We start from the raw sequence: 20,167 nt of genomic DNA, 5'->3' as shown, positions 1-20,167 counted from the left end.
CACATTTGATATCAATTTGTAATGTGTTTTCACACAGCGAAACAGTAAGGGCCTGCCATGAACTGATATATTTATCTGTAACTCGCAGAACAGTGTGCCAAACAAAACAAGTGGTTAAAGTTAACAGAAATAATTAAATGAAAATTAGATTCCAGTGCTGCACTGTCAGATGTCCCGCCAATTTGGATGACATACTAAACAGGTGGATGCAAAAGATCCCATGGCACTATTTTGAACAAGAGCCATCAAGAGCAGGGGCTGTTTAGCACAGGGCTAAATCGCTGGCTTTGAAAGCAGACCAAGGTAGGTCAGCAGCACGGTTCAATTCCCGTACCAGCCTCCCTGAACAGGCGCCGGAATGTGGCGACTAGGGGCTTTTCACAGTAACTTCATTTGAAGCCTACTTGTGACAATAAGTGATTTTCTTTCATTCATTTCATTCCTGGCCAATGTTCCTCCCTCAACCAATAGCTTCTTAAAAGAGACTATATGACCATTATCTTATTGCTCCTTGTGGGACCTTTCTGTGTGCAAGTTGGCTGCCATGTTTGGACTAACACCCATCCATTACAACAGTGACTACATTACTGAAGAACTTATTTGGTTGCAAAAGCACTATATAAACGTAAACCTTTTCCTTTTTAATAATTCAAAGTAGATACCAATTGACCTTTTGAAGGTGGCACTCGTATCATTGGCTTTAAAAACTGCTTTCTATGCTGCAGTAAATGGAAACTGTTTTGTTCATGGGGCAATTATGATCTTAATCATTTTATATCAGTTCAAATGTTAATTTTTTTTTGATAAACAATTTTATTAAGACATTTTGGCACAATAAACAACAATAATATAAAACAGTGTGCAAAAAACAATCGTTATAGTGCAAGAAACCCAGCTCCCCTCCCGCAAGGACCAGCCTAACTACCTCCCGAACCTATGTTACCCTAACCCCCCCCCGCCGCTGACGATTAATTTTCCGCTAAGAAGTTGAGAAATGGTTGCCACCTCCGGGCGAACCCATACAGTGACCCTCTCAAAGCGAACTTAATCTTATCCATACCGAGACAGCTCGCCATATTTGATAGCAGGCCTCCGACTTCGGAGGTTTTGAGTCCCTCCATGCTAGCAGAATCCGTCGCCGGGCTACCAGGGAAGCAAAGGCCAAAACGTCAGCCTCTCTCTCCTCCTGGGCTCCCGGGTTCTCCGAAACCCCCAAAATAGCCACCTCTGGATTCATCACCACCCCTGTTTTCAGTACCCTGAATATAACATCCGCGAACCGCTGCCAGTACCCCCCGAGTTTTGGACATGCCCAAAACATGTGGATGTGGTTCGCAGGTCCTCCCGAACATCTGGCGCACCTGTCCTCCAATCTGAAAAATTCACTCAGCCGGGCCACTGTCATGAGGGCCCGGTGGACGACCTTAAATTGAATCAGGCTGAGCCTGGCGCATGTTGCGGTCGCATTTACCCTGCTCAACGCCTCCGCCCATAAGCGCACTTCTATCTCACCTCTGAGCTCCTCTTCCCACTTAAGCTTCAGCTCCTCGGCCTGCGACTCCTCCGCTCCCATAAGTTCTTTATATATATCCGAGATCCTCCCCTCCCCCACCCTTCCACTGGACACTACCCTGTCCTGGATCCCCCTGAGTGGCAGGCGTGGGAAGGACGGAATTTGTCTGCGTAGAAAGTCCCGCACCTGCAGCTACCTGAACTCATTCCCTCTCGCCAGCCCATACTTCTCCTCTAACGCCCTCATGCTCGGGAAGCTCCCTTCCAAGAACAAATCCCCCATCCTCTCAATCCCAGCCCTCCCCATGCTCGGAACCCACCGTCCATATTCCCCGGGGCAACCGGTGATTGTCGCAAATTGGGGACCAAACCGATGCTCCCATTCCTCCCACATGCCTTCTCCATTGGCCCCAGATCTGCAAAGTCGCTACCACTATGGGGCTGATGGAGTACCGTGCAGGCGGGAGCGGCAGGGGTGCCGTAACCAGGGCTGCCAAACTGGTCCCCCTGCACGAAGCTGCCTCCATCCGCCCCCAAACCTACACCGCTCCCACCATCCACCTCCTTATCATAGCTATTTGGCCGCCCAGTAGCAATTACTGAAGTTTGGCAGCGCCAGCCCCCTTTCCCTTTGGTTCTTCTCGAGCATCACCCTCTTTACCCGCGGGGACTTTCCCGCCCACACAAATCCCATAATCATTTTATTAACCTTCTTGAAAATGGGGAGACACTGGAAAACGAACAGGAATCTCGGGGAATCGTCATTTTAACCGTCTGCACTCTCCCCGCTATTGTCAGTGGGAGCACATCCCACCTCCGGAACTCAGCCCTCATTTGCTCCACCAACCGAGACAAGTTCAACTTGTGCAGACGGCACCAGTCCCGCGCCACCTGTATCCCTAAGTATCACTAACCTGAACGGCAGCCCCCTTAACCTACCCTCCTGGCCCCTCGCCTGGACTACAAATAACTCACTCTTTGCCATGTTCAGTTTGTACCCCGAGAACCGGCCGAATTCCTTCAGGATTCCCATGATTTCATCCATCCCAGTCACTGGATCCGTGATGTATAAGAGCAGGTCGTCGGCGTACAATGAAACTCTCTGTTCCACCCCCCCCGTACCAGCCCCGAGAAGCTCTGAGGGTGATTGCCAGCGGCTCTATTGCTAATGCAAACAGCAGTGGGGAGAGGGGACACCCCTGCCTTGTCCCACGGTACAGTCTGAAATAGTCAGATGTCGTCCTGTTCGTCCTCACACTCGCCTCTGGAGCCTGGTACAACAGTCTGACCCAGTCGATAAAGCCCTCACCAAACCCAAAACTCCCCAGCACCTCCCATTGATAGTCCCACTCAACCCAGTCGAAAGCCTTCTCAGCATCCATTGCCACAACTACCTCTACCTCCTTACTCTCCGGGGCATCATAATCACATTCAGCAGCCTTCTTAGGTTGGCCACCAGCTGTCTGCCCTTGACGAACCCGGTTTGATCTTCCATAATGGCACACAGTCTTCAATCCTAGCCGCCAAGAGCTTGGCCAGAATTTTAGCATCTACTTTGAGCAGAGAAATCGGCCTATAGGACCCACATGCCTCCGGGTCTTTGTCCCGTTTCAATATGAGGGTGATGGTGGCCTGTGACATCATCGAAGGTAACGCCCCTCTGTCTCTTGCCCCATTAAAAACCCTAGCCAGCACCGGCCCCATTATCTCGGAGAACTTTTTGTAAAACTCCACCGGATACCCATCCGGCCCCGGGGCTTTACCCGATTGCATGGCCCTCAAACCCACCAATATTTCTTCAGTCCTGATCGGGGCCCCCAACCCATCTACCAATCCCATGCCCACTTTTGGGAAGGGCTATAGAAGTCCGTGAATACCTTGTTCAGCCCCGCCCAATCCCCTACCAAGTTTCCCCTCCCGTCAACTACCTTCCCTATTTCCCTAGCCGCTTCCCTCTTCCTCAGTTGCTGTGCCAGCATTCTACTGGCTTTCTCCCCGTGCTCGTAAATTGCACCCCTCGCCTTCCTAAGCTGCTCCACAGCCTTACCTGTGGACAACACCCCAAACTCAGTCTGTAGCCTTCGTCATTCCCTTAATAGCTCTGCCCTCGGGGTCTCCGCGTATCTCCTGTCTATCTGTATGATCTCCCTTACCAGTCGGCCCATTTCTGCCCTGTCAGTCCTGTCCCTATGTGCTCTGATCGAAATCAGCTCCCTCTCACCAGTGCCTTCAGTGCCTCCCAGAGCACCGCAGCTGAGACTTCCCCTGTGTCATTGACCTGCAGGTTGTTTTGCATACATTTCCTCACCCTCTCACACACCGCCTTGTCCGCCAACAGACCGACCTCCAGCCTCCATTGAGGGCGCTGAAAACTTTCCTTGCAGACCAATCCAGTACAGGGCATGGTCCGAAATAGCGATCGCTGAATATTCTACGTCCGTCACCCCCGCTAACAAATCATTGCTCATGATGAAAAAATCAATTCGGGAATACATCTTATGGACATGTGAATAGAATGAAAACTCACTCCCCGTCGGCCGACTAGCCCCCCATGGATCAGCCCCTCCCCCATTTGCTCCATGAACCCCCTCAGTTCTTTCGCCGTCGCCTGCATCTTACCCGTTCTTGAACACGACCTGTCTAGGCCGGGGTCAAGGACTGTGTTAAAATCCCCTCCCATAATCAGCCTGTGCGAGTCCAGGTCAGGTATCTTCCCCAGCAGTCTCTTTATAAAGTCCACATCGTCCCAATTTGGGGCATATACATTGACCAAGACCACCCACAAGCTTGCCACTCACCATGGCAAATCTGCCTCCCCCATCCGAGATTGTGCTGCCCGCCTCAAGTTGCACCCGTTTGTTGACCAAAATCGCGACTCCCCTGGTTTTAGTGTCCAGCCCCGAGTGGAAGACCTGGCTAATTCAGCTCTTCCTCAATCTGACCAGGTCAGCTACTTTCAGATGCGTCTCCTGAAGCATTATCACGTCCGCTTCAAGCGCCCTCAAATGTGCGAACACCCGTGCCCTCTTTACCGGCCCGTTTAACCCTCTAACGTTCCAGGTGATCAGCCTGGTTGAGGGGCACCATGCGCCCCCCCCCCCCCCCCTCCCCGCCGATCAGCCATCCCCTTTCTTGGGGCCGCCCCCAGCCCCTGTGTCACGCTTCCCTTGGCCCGCCTCCTGGCATCCCCCACCTCCGACCTCCTCCATGCTCCCACAGCTAAGTCCCTCCCTCGTCAGCAGAACAACTACCCCCCCTCCCCCTTAGCAACAACACCCTGTAACCTAACCCCTGCCATAAACTAACTAAATACCCACCCCCCCCAACCTGGCTTCTGTAGACCAGCTCACCCAGCTAGCCTGGTGACTCTCGACTCCAGGACCAACAAGTCTCCCACCTATTGTTCCCTCTGACCCATCCCCCTCGCCCATCAACACCACTTCCCCAAACCAGCCGTCTTCGAGTAATTGCTCTGAAAAGAAACAAGCAAAACGAGAAACAAAGAAAACCCCAACGCTAGTGAAAATCAAATAAAACAGAATAAGTAATAGGCACTTCCAACCCTCCGATCCGAACACAAAAAGCCCCCAGCACCACATACCTTAACCTCCCTCTTTCATCCCAACAAAAACTCAAGTACAGGAGGGAAACAGAAAAACCAGGAAAAAAAGAAAAAGAAAAACACATAGCACCAGAAAAATGTGTAAACATCGCTCAGTGTCTTATTAACCCAAGTCCAAAAAGTCCTCAGTTCGGCACCAGCCCTTCTCTTTGGCGAAGTCCATCGTATCCTCGGGCTCCTCAAAGTAATGGTGCCATCCCTCGTGTGTGACCCACAGGCACGCCGGATACAGCAGCCCAAACTTCATCTGCTTCCTAAATAGAATCTCTTTGACTTGCTTGTAGCCTGCCCTTCTTCTGGCCACCTCCACGCTCAGGTCCTGGTAGGTGCGCAAGACACTGTTATTCCAATGGCAGCTCCGTGTGCGCTTGGCCCACTGTAGCACCCGCTCCTTGTCCAGGAACCTGTGAGGCTCCTTCATTAAATGTTTATAAGATAAAGATAGATAGTTTTTTGATGAATAAAGGGATTAAGGGTTATGGTATTCGGGCCGGAAAGTGGAGCTGAGTCCAAAAAAGATCAGCCATGATCTCATTGAATGTTGGAGCAGGCTCGATGGGCCAGATGGCCTACTTCTGCTCCTAGTTCTTATGTTCTAACCCGGAACACCATCGCTCGGGGAGGGGGGGGGCTCGCGGCTGCCTCGCCATCGCCGGTCCACCTCCACCGGTCGCGGGAAGACATCATCTCCCAACAGCTTCTGGAACATGCCCCCCACATACGCTGCAGCAACCTCTCCCTCAGCCCCCTCCGGGAGACCAACGATTCTCAAATTCTGCCGACGAGCCCTATTTTCCAGGTCCCCCACCTTTTCCAGGAGCCTTTTTTGCTGGTCCTTCAGTCTCCCCACCTCCGCCACCGTTTGGTGATCCTCCTGCTCCTCCAGCGCCTTTTCCAGCTTCTGGATTGTACGATCCTGGGCATCCAGCCTATGCTCAAGACGCTCGATAGCCTTCTGAATCGGGTTTAAACTATCCCGCTTCAAAGCAGTAAAGCCCTCTTGGATGACCTTCAACAGATGTTCCGTTGTTGGCTGAGCTGTCTGCACCGGGGTCCGGACATCGGCCATGTTGTCCTCAGCAGCAGCTTCTATACTGCCCTTGTTTGCCCACTTCTTCAACTGTTTGCGATTCTTTCTGCTTCTTAATTCCATACACCTGTGCCTGGAGTCAGTGCCTATGCCTTCCGAACTAGCACTCAAAAGTACAAAAAGTTCGGGGAAAAAGGTCCGAAAGTCCGACTGGATCGAGAGCCACCAAATGTGTGACTTACTCCTCCATAGCCGCCACTGGAAGTCTATCAAAATGTTAATATTTTTTTGATATGAACGTTGATTTTTATTTTATACAAATTATTTTAAAAATGAAATAAATATACAAAACAAAAATAATACTTAGCCAGCTATGCAAGTGTCATTGTTCCCAACCTTCATTAGAAATCAATTTTTCAGTCATCATTTAATATATAATGAAAGGAATTTATATTGCTCCCATTTCTCCTTCAAGGGCGAATGACCATCAGAAAACATTAATTAAAAATGCATGGGATTCATTTGACTGGTGAGCTCACCCTTGATGGGGACTCACCAGTTATTAGTCTTTCAAACTTAACCTGCCGTGTCAATCCGTTATCCTCAATCAACTTCCAGCAAATTAAAGGTATGCAAATTAAAGGTATTTCATGATTGATCATGACTGAGTTAATGATTTAAGGGGTAAATGGTGCTACTATGAATTAATCATTGAGTGACAGGAGGAAGGTAGACTGTAGGAGAAACCTATGAATAATTCAAATCTAGTTGAGCTGGTGAATAACATTAATTAAGAGTCGTTATAGGTTTAAATGGTTGGAGAATTGTTGATGTCATCACAATGTGCACAACACTAAGTTTCACCTTTATAGGAAAATAATTTTAATGTAAAGACTTAGCGATCTACAGTACTAAGTCAATGTATTTTACCAAATTTATTCAATGGGACTGAATAATTTGTTAACCCGCAGGAACCTTTATTTCCAGAATTTAAGCCGTTCAAACAGTAAACTTGGGGCTTTGCAAGCCAAACAAAACTGCACGTATATCTAAAAAAATTTAAAATACTACTTCCTTTAAGAAACTTTGTTTACGCAGACCTGCTCCTCCATTATCCTATGAAGTACTGTAAATCATTAATTAAAAAATGCACTGTTTTACAAGAAAATCCCCTTGTAAAAGTCACTAAGTCAGCCCGAAATCCTGTTGTTCGACCCTGTAGAGGATAAAGGCCTTGTAGCTTTTGCCAGAACGGACACTGTTCCTGACAGATGTTAAGCTCATCTCACGATGGATCGCGCTGGCTCAGGACAATGACCCTTTTGTATGAGATTCAAATGTCAGGACAACAGAAAGCTTAGTGTAAAGCCAACTTCCCTATACTTGGGGTGGGGTGGAAGCGAAATTTGCGTGCAAGCTCAAGGATAAATTGCTGCTGCCTGTGATAGCTTTTAGTGTAAAAGGTTCGCTCCGAGACGAAGACCACCAAGAAACTAATTCCCCCAGGAATAACTGTTGCAGGTTGGCTTATGGGACAAAAAGATAATCAAAAGATTGTCAGAAATAAAAATGATAATTTACCCAATTTCTTTTGAAAAAAGGGTTGGCATAGTTACATTCAGCTTTCAGCTAAAGGTCAAATACCCTACTTTCATTGTATCATACTGTTAAATATTTTCAATTTTGAAAAGGACAACTTTTCATTACTCTGCTAATCTATCCTCATTTTTATTCTTCCACCATAATATACCTAATTTTTGACTGAGGAAGGAAGGAAACCTGTTCCTATGTTTCTGCCCACTGTTGTTGTACAACCATCTATTTGAGATGGTGACATGGGTAGACACACATTCCAATTTCCCCTCTCACTTCCCTCTTGGGAGAATCAGATTTTATAGCAGTTCTTTTAATCATTTTATAATTTTGTTGACGGGGTTGTAAACTTGATGGTCTTGCAAGCTGCAAGAATGGAAGAGACTCTTCTTTGCAGGGCACCTGACTTTTAACCGTACGTTTTTCTTTCCTAGATTTGCTATAAAAAAAGGAGTGCCAGGCAAGGCAATTGAGAGCGAGAAGTGCGCAAGAGAGAAATTCTATTGTTCTTCGGGCTGACTGAAGAATGTGGTAATGGCAAATCTGCTAGCTGTCAAATGTATTTACTGTAAACCAAATGTTTAATTGAAAAAGTTAAATGTCCTGAAAACGTTTTATACTGCAATGTTTAAACTAATAAAGGATGTTTGAAACAATAAAGCTCTGAATATTGTCTTTAAATTGTAATTATTTATGTAATAAAATGCAACACATTTTCAATTAAACTAAACAGTGTTTATGCGTTGGTAATGTCATTGCAACATAGTAGACTATGTGGTAAACATGCAGCAGAATAATTCAACATCTTAATTGCACCATTAAACATGCAACAACGAGATACATATTTGACAGCTGGCAAGATGTCAAGCACCATTCTTTGGCAACCAGATCTGGGAAAGAAAGCATTATCAAAACATTTAGTACACTATTTAATTTAAATTGAAAAAACAAATGACCAAATGCCTGAGCTCAGTGAGGGCTGTGAGCTGAGTGCCGAATGGAGGCAAGACACTTTACTGAAAGGAGAAGAGGAAAAACAAGCCGAGGTTCGGCCAAGCGGACTTGGTATCTTAGCGATGTTGTATGGTTCTTGGGAGGGAGTACACTTAAAAATAAATGTTGCACAGGTGAATATATTTTGAAGTCCTGAAGTCCCACAGTCTACATTTTAACTTGCGGAGTAACACTTCACAAATGTAATTATTAAAGTTACTTTAACTTATGCAGAGTGTTTATTTAATGCAACAGTTTGAAGCATGCGTCAGCTTGGCAGTGGCGCAGTGGTATTGTCACTGGACTAGTAATCCAGAGACCCAGACAAGATCTGGAGACCTGAGTTAAAATCCCACCACGGCAAATAGTGAAATTTGAAATGATTTGCTGATTGTTAAAACCCATCTGGTTCACTAATGTCCTTTAGGGAAGGAAATCTGCCATGGTCTGGTCTGGTCTACATGTGACCTCAGATCCACAGTAATGTGGTTGACTCTCAAATGCCCTCTGAGTTAGGGATGGGCAATAAGTGCTGGCACAGCCAGCGACACCCACATCCAGTAAATTAATTTAAAAGAAATTGCCTTTGACTGAATGCCACAAAGGGAGCTGAAAGAAATATCCCTGGGTATAGAATGTAGAATTTTTAAAAAAAAGCTCAAAAGAAAAATTTACGCTCCACAACATGTACCAAATCTGTGTCACCATAATTAGGGTTATGGGGAAACCTGTGCCACCCTAGACCTAGAAACAGATCATCCGGATACAGTTGTGGTTATGGAAAGACTAGATGGGAGAGAAGAAAAGTAACTTTTAAAAAGTGATGCTTTGTCACATTTACAAGTGACAACAATTATTAACAAAATTACTTACATTTGGCATCAACGCACTGCGTACTTCCCACTAGACAATCCTTGAGGTCAGCCCCTTTCTCAATGACTGCTCCACTGCAAATAACGCTACCCTGTATACAGCATCTGGAAAATAAATATGGTTAAAAATCACTATTTTGAATACCTCCAGGTTTGCAAACAATCACAATCCTATCAGTTATTCATTCTTGAAAGAAGTGCAGAGCAAAAGTCAGTAAAGGCTGTGGGCCCGGACACCTTTCCAGCAGTAATACTGAGTAATTGGGTTCCAGAACTAGCCACACCTCTAGCCAAGCTTCAAAACTAGCATCTACTCAATAACGCAGAATATTGCTCATGTATGCCCCGTCCACAAAAAAAGGTGAGATTATTCCAATCCAAGCAATTACTGTCCCATCTGTAAAGTGATGAAAGGTGTCACTGGCAATAATATCAAGTGGTACTTACACAGTAATAACTTGCTTATCGATGCATAGTTTTGGTTCTGGCAGGGCCACTTGGCTCCAGACCTCATTACAGCCCTGGTCCAAACATGGACAAAGAGGTCAATTCAAGAAGAAAAGTGAGAGTTATAGCCCTTGACATCAAAGTGGCATTTGACTGAAGGTGTCCTCAAGGAGCATCACAAAATCAAAGTCAATAGGAATCAGAGAAAAACTCTCCACTGGTTGGAACCATATTTAGCACAAAGAAAGATGGTTGTGGTTATTAAGGCACAAAACATCTCAGCCCAGGATATTGCTGCAGAAATTCCATCTCAACTGTTTCATCAATGCTCTCTCCATCACAAGGTGAGGAGTGGGGATGCTTGTTGATGATTGCACAGTGTTCAGTTGCATTCGTGGTCTCAGATGCTGAAGCGGTTTGTGCCCGAATCCAGCAAGACCTGGACAATATTCAGGCCTGGGCTGGTAAGTAACAAGTAACATTCGCTCCCCCTAAGTGCCAGGCAATGACCATCTCCAACAAGAGAGAATTTAAACATCTCCCCATGGCACTCAGTGGCATTACCATTGTTGAATCCCCCAATATCAATATCTTGGGGATTACCATTGACCAGAAACTGAATTGGACCAGCTGTACTGTTACAACACCTTGCGCATGTGCGCAGTCAATTCCAGCCCCAATTGTCCCGGAGTGACAACACAAGCGAATTAACCAATAATTCTTCTAAACACACCTGAAATCGTTGGCCCTTGGCAGTCCAATAATTACAGTCACCAGGTTTGTAAGTTTAAATACAAGTACTGTTTATTTATAACAAGAACAAATATGAAATATGTTGTAAACACAGCTGCTTAATGACAAGCTAATACCTGACTCCCCCCTTCAACTGCCCACCCTCTACCTACACATACAAGACAGACAAACACAAAGGGGTGGAAAGGGGTAAAAATAATAAGGATTAAAGTCAAGTGTCCTTGCTTCAAATGGTGATGTCTTTAGTGCACGTTCTTCACAGTATGAATGCAGATTCAAGTCTCTGGTTTATAGCCTGTAATGATCTTCCTTGCAGTTAGAAATATCTACTCACAGTTTTTCCTGGGAGAGGCCCCTGGCTTCCATTATTTCTGTGTTGCAGGGAGTTATCAGATTCTGGATTCTGCTCGCATCAGGCTTTTTTGCAGAGTCAGTTCACATAAGTGATCTTTTGGTGAGAATTCAATGGTTATTTCTGGAGAATACAGAGTGGGAGAAAGAGAGATCTTCTCTCTTAGCTGCCAAAGCGAAACAGAAAGCTCCTTTGGTCTCTGAACTATTTCAGTGGGAACATATCCAATCACCACCTGTTACTGGGCAGAACATAGCCTTTTGGGCCAATTCATTGGCTGTCAACCAAATCAATCAAACCGAGACTCAGCCAATCTCTGTCATTAGTGCCAGTCAGTCCATCATTCCAGTCCAAACCAGCATAGGCTTCTGCTCGAATTAAAGGAACAGGCCACTGCTTTTTTTAATACACATGTCCACAAATCATCCATGAATCAAAAATGTAACTGCAAAAATAAAAGAAACAAGGGAATCGACAGGGAATGAACAAGAAGGTACAGGAAGGGCCGTTACAGTATAAAATTGTGGGCGCAAAAGCAGATCAGAGGCTAGGAATTCTGAGGTGAGTAACTCATATCCTAATTTCTCAAAGTATGTCCTCCATCTACAAGGCAGAAGTCAGGAAGGAATGTGATCGAATACTCTTCACTTGCCTGGATGAATGACCCTCCAACAGCTTTCGAGAAACTTGACACCATCCATGACAAAGCAACCCGCTTGATTGGCACCCCATCCACCACCTTAAATATTCACTCCATCACCCTCACATAGTGGCAGCAATGTGCTCCTGCACCATCGACGAGATATAGCAACTCACCAAGCCTCCTTTGGCAGCAACTTCAAACTCACTACTACCTTGAAGGGCAAGGGCAGAAGACACATATCATCCTGACTTCGAACTATGAACTATGCTGCCTTCATCGTCACTACGTCAAAGACCGAGAACTATCTTCCTACCAGCATTGTGGGTGCACCCACACAAGATGGATTACAACATGGTACACCATCACCATCTCAAGGTTAATTCAGGAAGGTCAACAAATTCTGATTTTGTCAGCAACGCTCACACCCACAAAGTTTTTTTTTGTTAATTGGAGGGAAATAGATGCTTGAAATTGTCAGGCAAAAGGTCTCATCCAATATTGCACACCTTTTGGTGCCTCAATTTGGATTTAATCTTCAAGTAATGGTCCATCCTAAAAGGTTTACTTGTGTTTCTCTTTAAAATGCTGGCATGTTATGTACATATTGCATTTTAAGTGACCCTTTGCTTTCATGCTTTTTAACTGTTTGTATGAATTCAAGAGTTATACCTCAACGGTTAACATTTTTCATTTGATGTTGCCTGATCTGGAGTATTTCGAGCATGTTCTGTTTTTGTTTATTTTGCCCATCCCAAATTACTCAACATAAAGCAGTTGCTCTATAAACAGTTTCATGTATCATTAAGCTCACTCAACCAATTACCTTCAGTGAGTACTCCATAAACTTTCATATTGTCACACTCTTATTTTTAAAAAAATGTATTTTGTTACAAACTTGTATCAAAACAGGTTACAGCAAGTAAACATCCCAGGAAACATACTTTCCAATAATCAATTATACAGTCTGTACAGATTTCCCCCCTTTTTCACTTCTCCCCTCTCCCCATCACCCACCGCTCCACGCTCCTGCAACGAATAACTCCTCAAACACGGTCACAAACATCCCCACCTTTTCTCAAACTCCCCTCTGAGCCCCTTAACTCATACTTCATCTTCTCTAACCACAGGAAGTCGTTCAGGTCATCCAACCATGCTGCTACGCCCGGTGGTGATGCCGACCGCCACTCCAGTAAAATTCGTCGTCATGCAATCAAAGAGGCGAAGGCCACGACATAGGCCTTCAACCTCTCCATGAGCTCCGGCTTCTCTGAAACCCCAAATATCGCCACCAAAGGGTCCAGGTTCACCTCCTCCTCCACTACCCTGGCTAAGATCACGAATACTCCCGCCCGGAATCTTACAAATTTACAAAATTACAACCCCAAAACATGTGCGCGTGATTCGCTAGACCCCGCCCACACCTCTCGCACTCATCTGCTACCCCCTGAAAGAACCCACTCATTCTCGCCCGAGTCATATGCACCCTGTGCACCACCTAAACTGCATCAGACTCATCCTTGCACAAGAGGAGGTCCCGTTTACCATTCGCAGTGCCTCACTCCATTATGCCCAATTGATTTCCATTCCCAACTCCGCTTCCCATTTGTCCTTGATCTTCACCACCCACTCACCTCCCTGCTCCCCCAGCCACTTACATATATCCCCAATTTTTCCCTCCCCTTCCACATCCGGAAGCAGCAGTCGCTCCAGCAGGGTGTATCCCGGCAACCTAGGGAACCCCCTCCAGACCTTTCGCGCAAAGTCCCTAACCTGCAGATATCTGAACTCACTACCCCTCAGCAGCTCTACCCTCTCCCTTAGCTCCTCCAGACTGGCGAACCCTTCCTCCAAATACAAATCTTTCACCTTGACCAGCTCCACTTCCCTCCACCTCCTATATACACTATCCATCCCTTGGGCTCAAACCCTTGATTCTCGCACAGCGGCGTTAGCACCGACATCCCTTCCATCCTAAAATGCCTCCTCAGCTGATTCCATATCTTCACTGTGGACTGCACCACTGGGGTCCCTGAATTAGAACAGCAAAACGGGGGCCTTAAAAAGGACTTGTGAATAAGATTAAGGAGAACTCAAGGGGAAGAGGTTAGCCAGGGCAAGAGTAGGGTCCGTTAGAGACAAAGGGGGCAACGTGATGTGTGTGACGCCGCAAGACATTGGCAAGGTGTTAAATGAATGCTTCTCATCGGTCTTCACTCAGGAGGACGACGTAGGTACAGAATTCAGGAAATGGGACTGTGAGGACCGTGAGCAGTTTGACATAGGTAGTGAGGATATATTGGAGGCTTTCACGGGCTTAAAAATAGACAAATCCCCAGGCCCGGATGAACTGCATCCCAGGCTGCTGTTGCAGGGGGTCTGACACAAGTTTTTAGTTCCTCTCTAGCCACGGAGTAGTGCCATAGGACTGGAGAACAACTAATGTTGTTCCACTTTTCAAGAAGGGTGGTAGAGATAAACCAAGGAATTACAGGCCAGTGAGTCTTATATCAGTGGTAGGAAATTATTGGAGAAAATTCTGAAGGGAGAGTTAATTTCCATTTGGAAAGGCATGGGCTGATTAGGGATAGTCAGCATGCCTTTGTCAGAGGCAGGACACCCCACCAAACTTTATAGAATTTTTTGATAAAGTGTCTGAGTGTGTGGCTGAAGGAAATGCAGTTGATATGGATTTTAGCAAAGCCTTTGACAAGGTCCCACATGGGAGACTGATTGAGAAGGTTGAAGCACATGGAATTCAAGGAAACTTGTGAGACGGATCTGAAACTGGCTTAGTAATAGGACACAGAGAGGGGTGGTGGTAGAAGACTGTTCTGCCGCTGCTCCAGACAGGAGGACTAAAAAAAAGCTCCTGGGTAAGTGCACTGATGTCAGGAGGAGACATTCTGCCCCGCTAGGCTCCGGGCCTGTGCACTGCTGAGGGTCATGCATACGCAAAACGGCCGGCATTCTGAAAGCCGGTCATGGAGGGCATTTTTAAAAGCCGATCGCGCCGTTGGGTACTATTTCCCGTGACTTGGAACGCCGCAACGCATGGCCCCGCGACCCTCCTGACACCCGCCAGCGACACACCTGCAGGTCGTGACCCTGGGTTTGAAAATGACTGCCATAGGAGGTTTCAAAAGAGAGCGGAATGTATATTTGCAAGTGATGAATTTAGAGGGCTACTGAGATAAGGCTGGGATTTGGGACCAGCCAGGTAGCTATTTCGGGAGCCAGTGCAGACACTATGGCCGAATGACCTCCTTCTGCACTGTAAAATTCTAAGATTCTACAAATTATTTCCTGAGGGGCAGCACGGTGGCACAGTGGGTAGCACTGCTGCCTCACGGCGCCGAGGTCCCAAATTCGACCCCGGCTCTGGGTCACTGTCCGTGTGGAGTTTGCACATTTCCCCGTGTTTGTGTGGGTTTCGACCCCACAACCCAAAGATGTGCAGGGTAGGCGAATTGGACACGCTAAATTGGCCCTTAATTGGAAAAATGAATTGGGTACACTAAATTTATTTTTAAAAATTATTTCCTGAGTCGGAAAACCTCAGAATACACAATTTGCAAAACTCTTCTGGCAGCTGCTGCAATTTTCCCTTTGGGATTTCGGCAGCTCAACACTTACCATCTGACATGCCACAACAACAGGTTGGCACCTGTGAAAAAAATGACACCGATTGGAATATTCAGGTTAATGACTGTGGATCCTGATATCTTTATTGCATACTTATAAGAAAGTAATTTCTACAATATCAAATTTTACTTTAGGTGGTTTCAACTTTAGAATTGGGTCTCCCAGGAATGTGTCAATATTTGCTAAGAGAGCCAGTTGCACAGAAAGGTTTAACTTCACCACTTATCTTGACCAGCAAACAAATCAATTAGAAGCTACGGTGCCTTTTCAAACATTGTTTGAAGACCTTCATTTAAATTTTTTTTTTTTGCAAAGTTAGAGTAAGCCAAGTTAAAACTAGTGCTAGTTTTCAGTAAATAGTTCATAATATTATAAGCAAAATTACCTGCATGTACAGATGCTACCATTATTTATTCTGCCTTGGTCCCAGGCAGCATGATCAGCTCGTTGCTGCACCAACAACAGCTCATGCATAGTTTACTTTGGCACTATTACTAAGTGGAAAACTTAGCCTTTTACGTGCCAGTTTCTGGGACGTGATCACAGGGATTGACATCTGAACTGTGGACCACCAAATAAGCCAAACACCAAAGCCCCCACACTAATTACCAGTGGTATACGCTCCCCTGCCTCCCATGTAAACAAACAATTTTGGCAAAGCATTAAGCCAACACAGTACACGGGCATGTCCATGCCCTACTTCTCCACACTGTCGGTAGCAGTATTATCTCTTCACCAATTACCAATTGTCAAGTTCTGACTTGAAGAGTGAAAAAAACAATTTTTCTGATCTTCCAAAAAAAAAATGATCTTAAGGCTTTTTTTTACTCTTTAAAATACACATGACTATTTTTATTTGTGAGCCTTATTTGAGGTCTGGTGACTGCACTGTGTGTAAAACGAGGTAACAGGCGATATATATGTCAACTTAAGTAAATTAAATGTCAATCCATTCACAAAAGGAGCTTAATATTGAACTTCAAAATTAACTTCCTTGACGGCCTTGGGTATAAAAGTTTCTGGTCATAAAGACCAGAAAGTCCTACGTTTAGTTTCAGATCAACACTGACTTATCTGATTCCAGCTGATTTCACAAGCTAGGGAGGAAAAAAATGACTCAAGGTTCCCTCTCCTGATCACTATCCTTTGCCCCTTGGTGGATAGTTTGTGCGAGACATTAACATTCAGATGCAATACGGGCAGCACGGTAGCATTGTGTATAGCACAATTGCTTCACAGCTCCAGGGTCCCAGGTTCGATTCCCGGCTTGGGTCACTGTCTGTGCGGAGTCTGCACGTTCTCCCTGTGTGTGCGTGGGTTTCTTCCGGGTGCTCCGGTTTCCTCCCACAGTCCAAAGATGTGCAGGTTAGGTGGATTGGCCATGCTAAATTGCCCATAGTGTCCAAAATTGCCCTTAGTGTTAGGTGGGGTTACTGGGTTATGGGGATAGGGTGGAGGTGTGGACCTTGGGTTGGGTGCTCTTTCCAAGAGCCGGTGCAGACTCGATGGGCCGAATGGCCTCCTTCTGCACTGTAAATTCTATGAACTCTATTCTATGAACTTCTGGTTGCGGCATGTAGGTGGAGTCCCACGTTTGGTGGCTTCTGCCAGAGTAGTCTTTTTTAAGCCCTTTACATCCAGTTTTTGGGTAAATTATATTGTGAGAAGCTATGGGAAGGTCTGGGGCATTTATTTACTTATTTATTTTTAAAATAAATTTAGAGTACCCAAATCATTTTTTCTAATTTAAGGGGCAATTAACCATGGTCAATCCACCTACCCTGCACATCTTTGGGTTGTGGTGGTGAAACCCACGCAAACACAGGGAGAATGTGCAAACTCCACATGGACAGTGACCCAGCGGCGGGATCGAACCTGGGACCTGAGCGCCATGAGGCAGCAATGCTAACCACTGCGCCACCGTGCTGCCCTGTCTGGGGCATTTATAGAATGTCAAAAACCGGAAAAAAGAATCCAGGGAAAAAGAGAGCGAAAGTACGCCCCCGAGCGTGGTGAGGGGTATAGCGGGATGAAAGATGGGAGCGAGCCCGCCATGTGGGGCCACGCCAATCACAGTGGAGAAGACGGCTGAAGCAATGGCTGGAGAATTTGAGTGGTTGTTCTCAAAGCCGGTAAGATGGCCTTGCTTAAGGAGTAGGTGGGCGGGATCCTTGCCCCGATGAGAGAGAGGAGTTGGTGAGGACTTAGACGGCGGTGCGGGAACAGGGGAAGAAAATGAATGGGGTGGAGGAGGCATTGTTGCGACACAGTGACCAGTTCATCACGATGGGTGAGGAGCTGCGGAGCGTGGCAGAGATCAGCAGAGGGCTGAGAGCCAAGGTAGAAGACCTGGAGAACAGGTCACAAAGACAAAATCTGGGGATCGTCGTGTGCCTGAGGATATGGAGGGCACGAGGCCTACATAGTGCTTTGCCGACATGCTGGCGAAGTTGATCATGGAGGGGAGGATCTCTCTCAGTATGAATTGAACAGGGTTCACCGGTCTCTCCCGGCCGAAACCGAGAACGAATGAACTGCTGAGAGCTGTGATTGCCTGCTTTCACAATTTTCAAGTGAAGGAGAAGGTGCTGAGGTGGGCGGAGCAGAAGCGGGAGTGGGACGGCAACGGTATACGGATATACCAGGACTTGATAATGGAGCTGGCAAGGGGACGGGCGGCCTTCGGTCGAAGCAAGGTGGAGTTGTATAAATGTAAAGTGCAGTTTGGTGTGGTCTACCCAGCGAAGCTGCGGGTCACGCACAATGGCAGGGACTATTTCTTCGAGATGGCGGTGGAGGCATTTGTGAAGAATGAAGGCCTGGTACTGGACTAAATTTGGACTCTGGCGGTTTTTGACTGTGTTTTTCCTTTATGTTGTTCGTTTTTATGGGTGTCATGGTTAACCGTTTTGTGTAATAAGGGTTTGGGCCAGGGTAGTTCAGGATTTATGGTTGTTTGGGTTTTGGGGTTTGTTGGGACATAGGGTGCGGGATTCTCCAGGGTGTCCACGCCGCCGTAAACACCGTGTTTTACGACGGCGTGAACGGGCCTCTACAGGGGCCAGCATGGCCCTGGAGCGGTTCGCGCCACTCCGGCTGCCGATCCCTGCGTGAACTGTGCGCTGCTTGATCTGCGCATGTGCAGTTGTGCCGGCGCCATCGAGGGCATGCGCAGTGGCACCGGCGCCAACGCGCGCATGCGCAGTGGCCTCCTTCAACGCGCCGGCCCCGACGCAACATGGCGCAGGGTTACAGGGGCCGGCGCGTAGGAAAGGAGGCCCACAGCCACAGAGGCCGGCCCGCTGATTGGTAGGCCCCGATCGCGGGCCAGGCCACATCGGAGGACATCCCCTCCCCCCACCACAGGCCGCCACCCGACCCTGCAACGCCGAGGTCCCGCCGGCCCAAAGCAGGTTAGAACACCGCCGGCGGGACTCGGCTCTTTTCTTACGGTCGCTCGGCCCATCCGGGCCTGAGAATCGGCGGGTCGGCTGCGTAGGCGCAACCGGCGCCACGCGAGCCACGCTGGCGCCAATGGCGCCGATTCTCCGCGGCGCGGAGAATCGCGTGCCGGAGTCGGGGCAGCTTGGCCAATTCACGGGGATTCTCCAACCCAGCCCGGGGCTGTGAGAATCCCGCCCAGGGAGTTGTTCGGAGTTTGGAAGGGGTGGGTGTGGGGGCCTTGGAGGTGGTGTTTTTTTTTGTTGTGGGAGAGGCTGCTCTGGCAGGGGCCACCATGCTAGCAAATGTAATGTTGGCTAGTGAATGGCAGCAAGGTGGGGGGAGGGGCCATAGCCGGTGAAACCTGTATGGGCAGGTTTCGATGGGCCTGGGAGATGTAAATGGTGGGGGGATGGTGACGATATTGGGAGAGGTGTTTTCAAGAGGAAGAGGGAGGGGGTTTCTGGGAAGGTGGGGTGAGGGGGAGTGACGGTGAGTCGGTCTGGGGCTGGGATTTTTCGGCTAGGCAGGGCCTGGGAGGATGGTGATGGTGGGGGATGTGTGTATGTGAGAGAACCCCGTCAGAGTTCTGATGTGGACCGTGCAACCGTTGGGGGACCAGTGAAGAAGGCACGAGTTTTCTTGCACTTAAAGGGCCTAAAAGCAGAACTGGTGCTATTGCAGGGGACCCATCTGCGGGTAAAGGACCAGATGAGGCTGAGGAAGGGCTGGGTGAGCCAGGTGTTCCATTCGGGCTTCGACAGTAGGGCCTGGAGGGTGGCAATACTGGTATGTAAATGGGTGAGGCTCCAAATGGAGAAGGTAGTGGTGGACCAGGAGGGCAGGTACGTGATATTGAATGGGGCATTGCAAGGGAGGCTAGTGGTGTTGGTTAACGTATATGCCCTAAATTGGGACGATGCTGGGTTTGTGAGATAAAAGGTGTTGGCCAGGTTCATGAAGGAGATGGGAGGAGATTTTTGCATCTTCGGGATAGGGAGTATTTGATCTTTTCACCGGTGCATAAGGTGTACTGAATGATCGACTTTTTTGTGGTGGGGAAGACGCTGCTAGCTGGGTAAGGAAGGCAGAGTATTCGGCGATCGTTCTATCGGATCATGCTCCGCACTGGGTGGATGTGGTCTTGGAGAAGGGTCCGGCCCTGAGACCGATGTGGAGGCTAGATGTGGGTTTGTTTGGCATCAGGATGGGGAAGGTAATTGAGGAGTATGTGGAATTTAACTGAAATGGGGAGGTTTAGCTGTCA

General features: G+C 47.4%; 1 protein-coding gene and 1 long non-coding RNA gene across 6 annotated transcripts in view; one reads left to right on the top strand and one right to left on the bottom strand.

Annotated features, from left to right (window-relative positions):
• The window catches only part of LOC140426232 (uncharacterized), a 69,938-nt gene extending 61,521 nt beyond the window's left edge, over positions 1–8,417 (top strand). For all 3 annotated transcript variants that reach the window (XR_011948165.1, XR_011948164.1, XR_011948163.1), the window contains one exon: positions 8,192–8,417. This is a non-coding gene — a long non-coding RNA (uncharacterized lncRNA). The remainder of the gene's footprint in view (positions 1–8,191) is intronic.
• eif2b3 (eukaryotic translation initiation factor 2B, subunit 3 gamma) overlaps positions 1–20,167 on the bottom strand; it is a 217,330-nt gene that overhangs the window by 2,350 nt on the left and 194,813 nt on the right. For all 3 annotated transcript variants that reach the window (XM_072510728.1, XM_072510727.1, XM_072510729.1), the window contains one exon: positions 9,624–9,727. In XM_072510728.1, the coding sequence (XP_072366829.1) occupies positions 9,624–9,727 (104 nt within the window). The remainder of the gene's footprint in view (positions 1–9,623; positions 9,728–20,167) is intronic.

The sequence above is a fragment of the Scyliorhinus torazame genome, chromosome 7 (assembly GCF_047496885.1).
Source record: "Scyliorhinus torazame isolate Kashiwa2021f chromosome 7, sScyTor2.1, whole genome shotgun sequence".
In the NCBI taxonomy this organism is placed as follows: Eukaryota; Metazoa; Chordata; class Chondrichthyes; order Carcharhiniformes; family Scyliorhinidae; genus Scyliorhinus; species Scyliorhinus torazame.
This window is presented reverse-complemented; position numbering and strand designations above follow the sequence as displayed.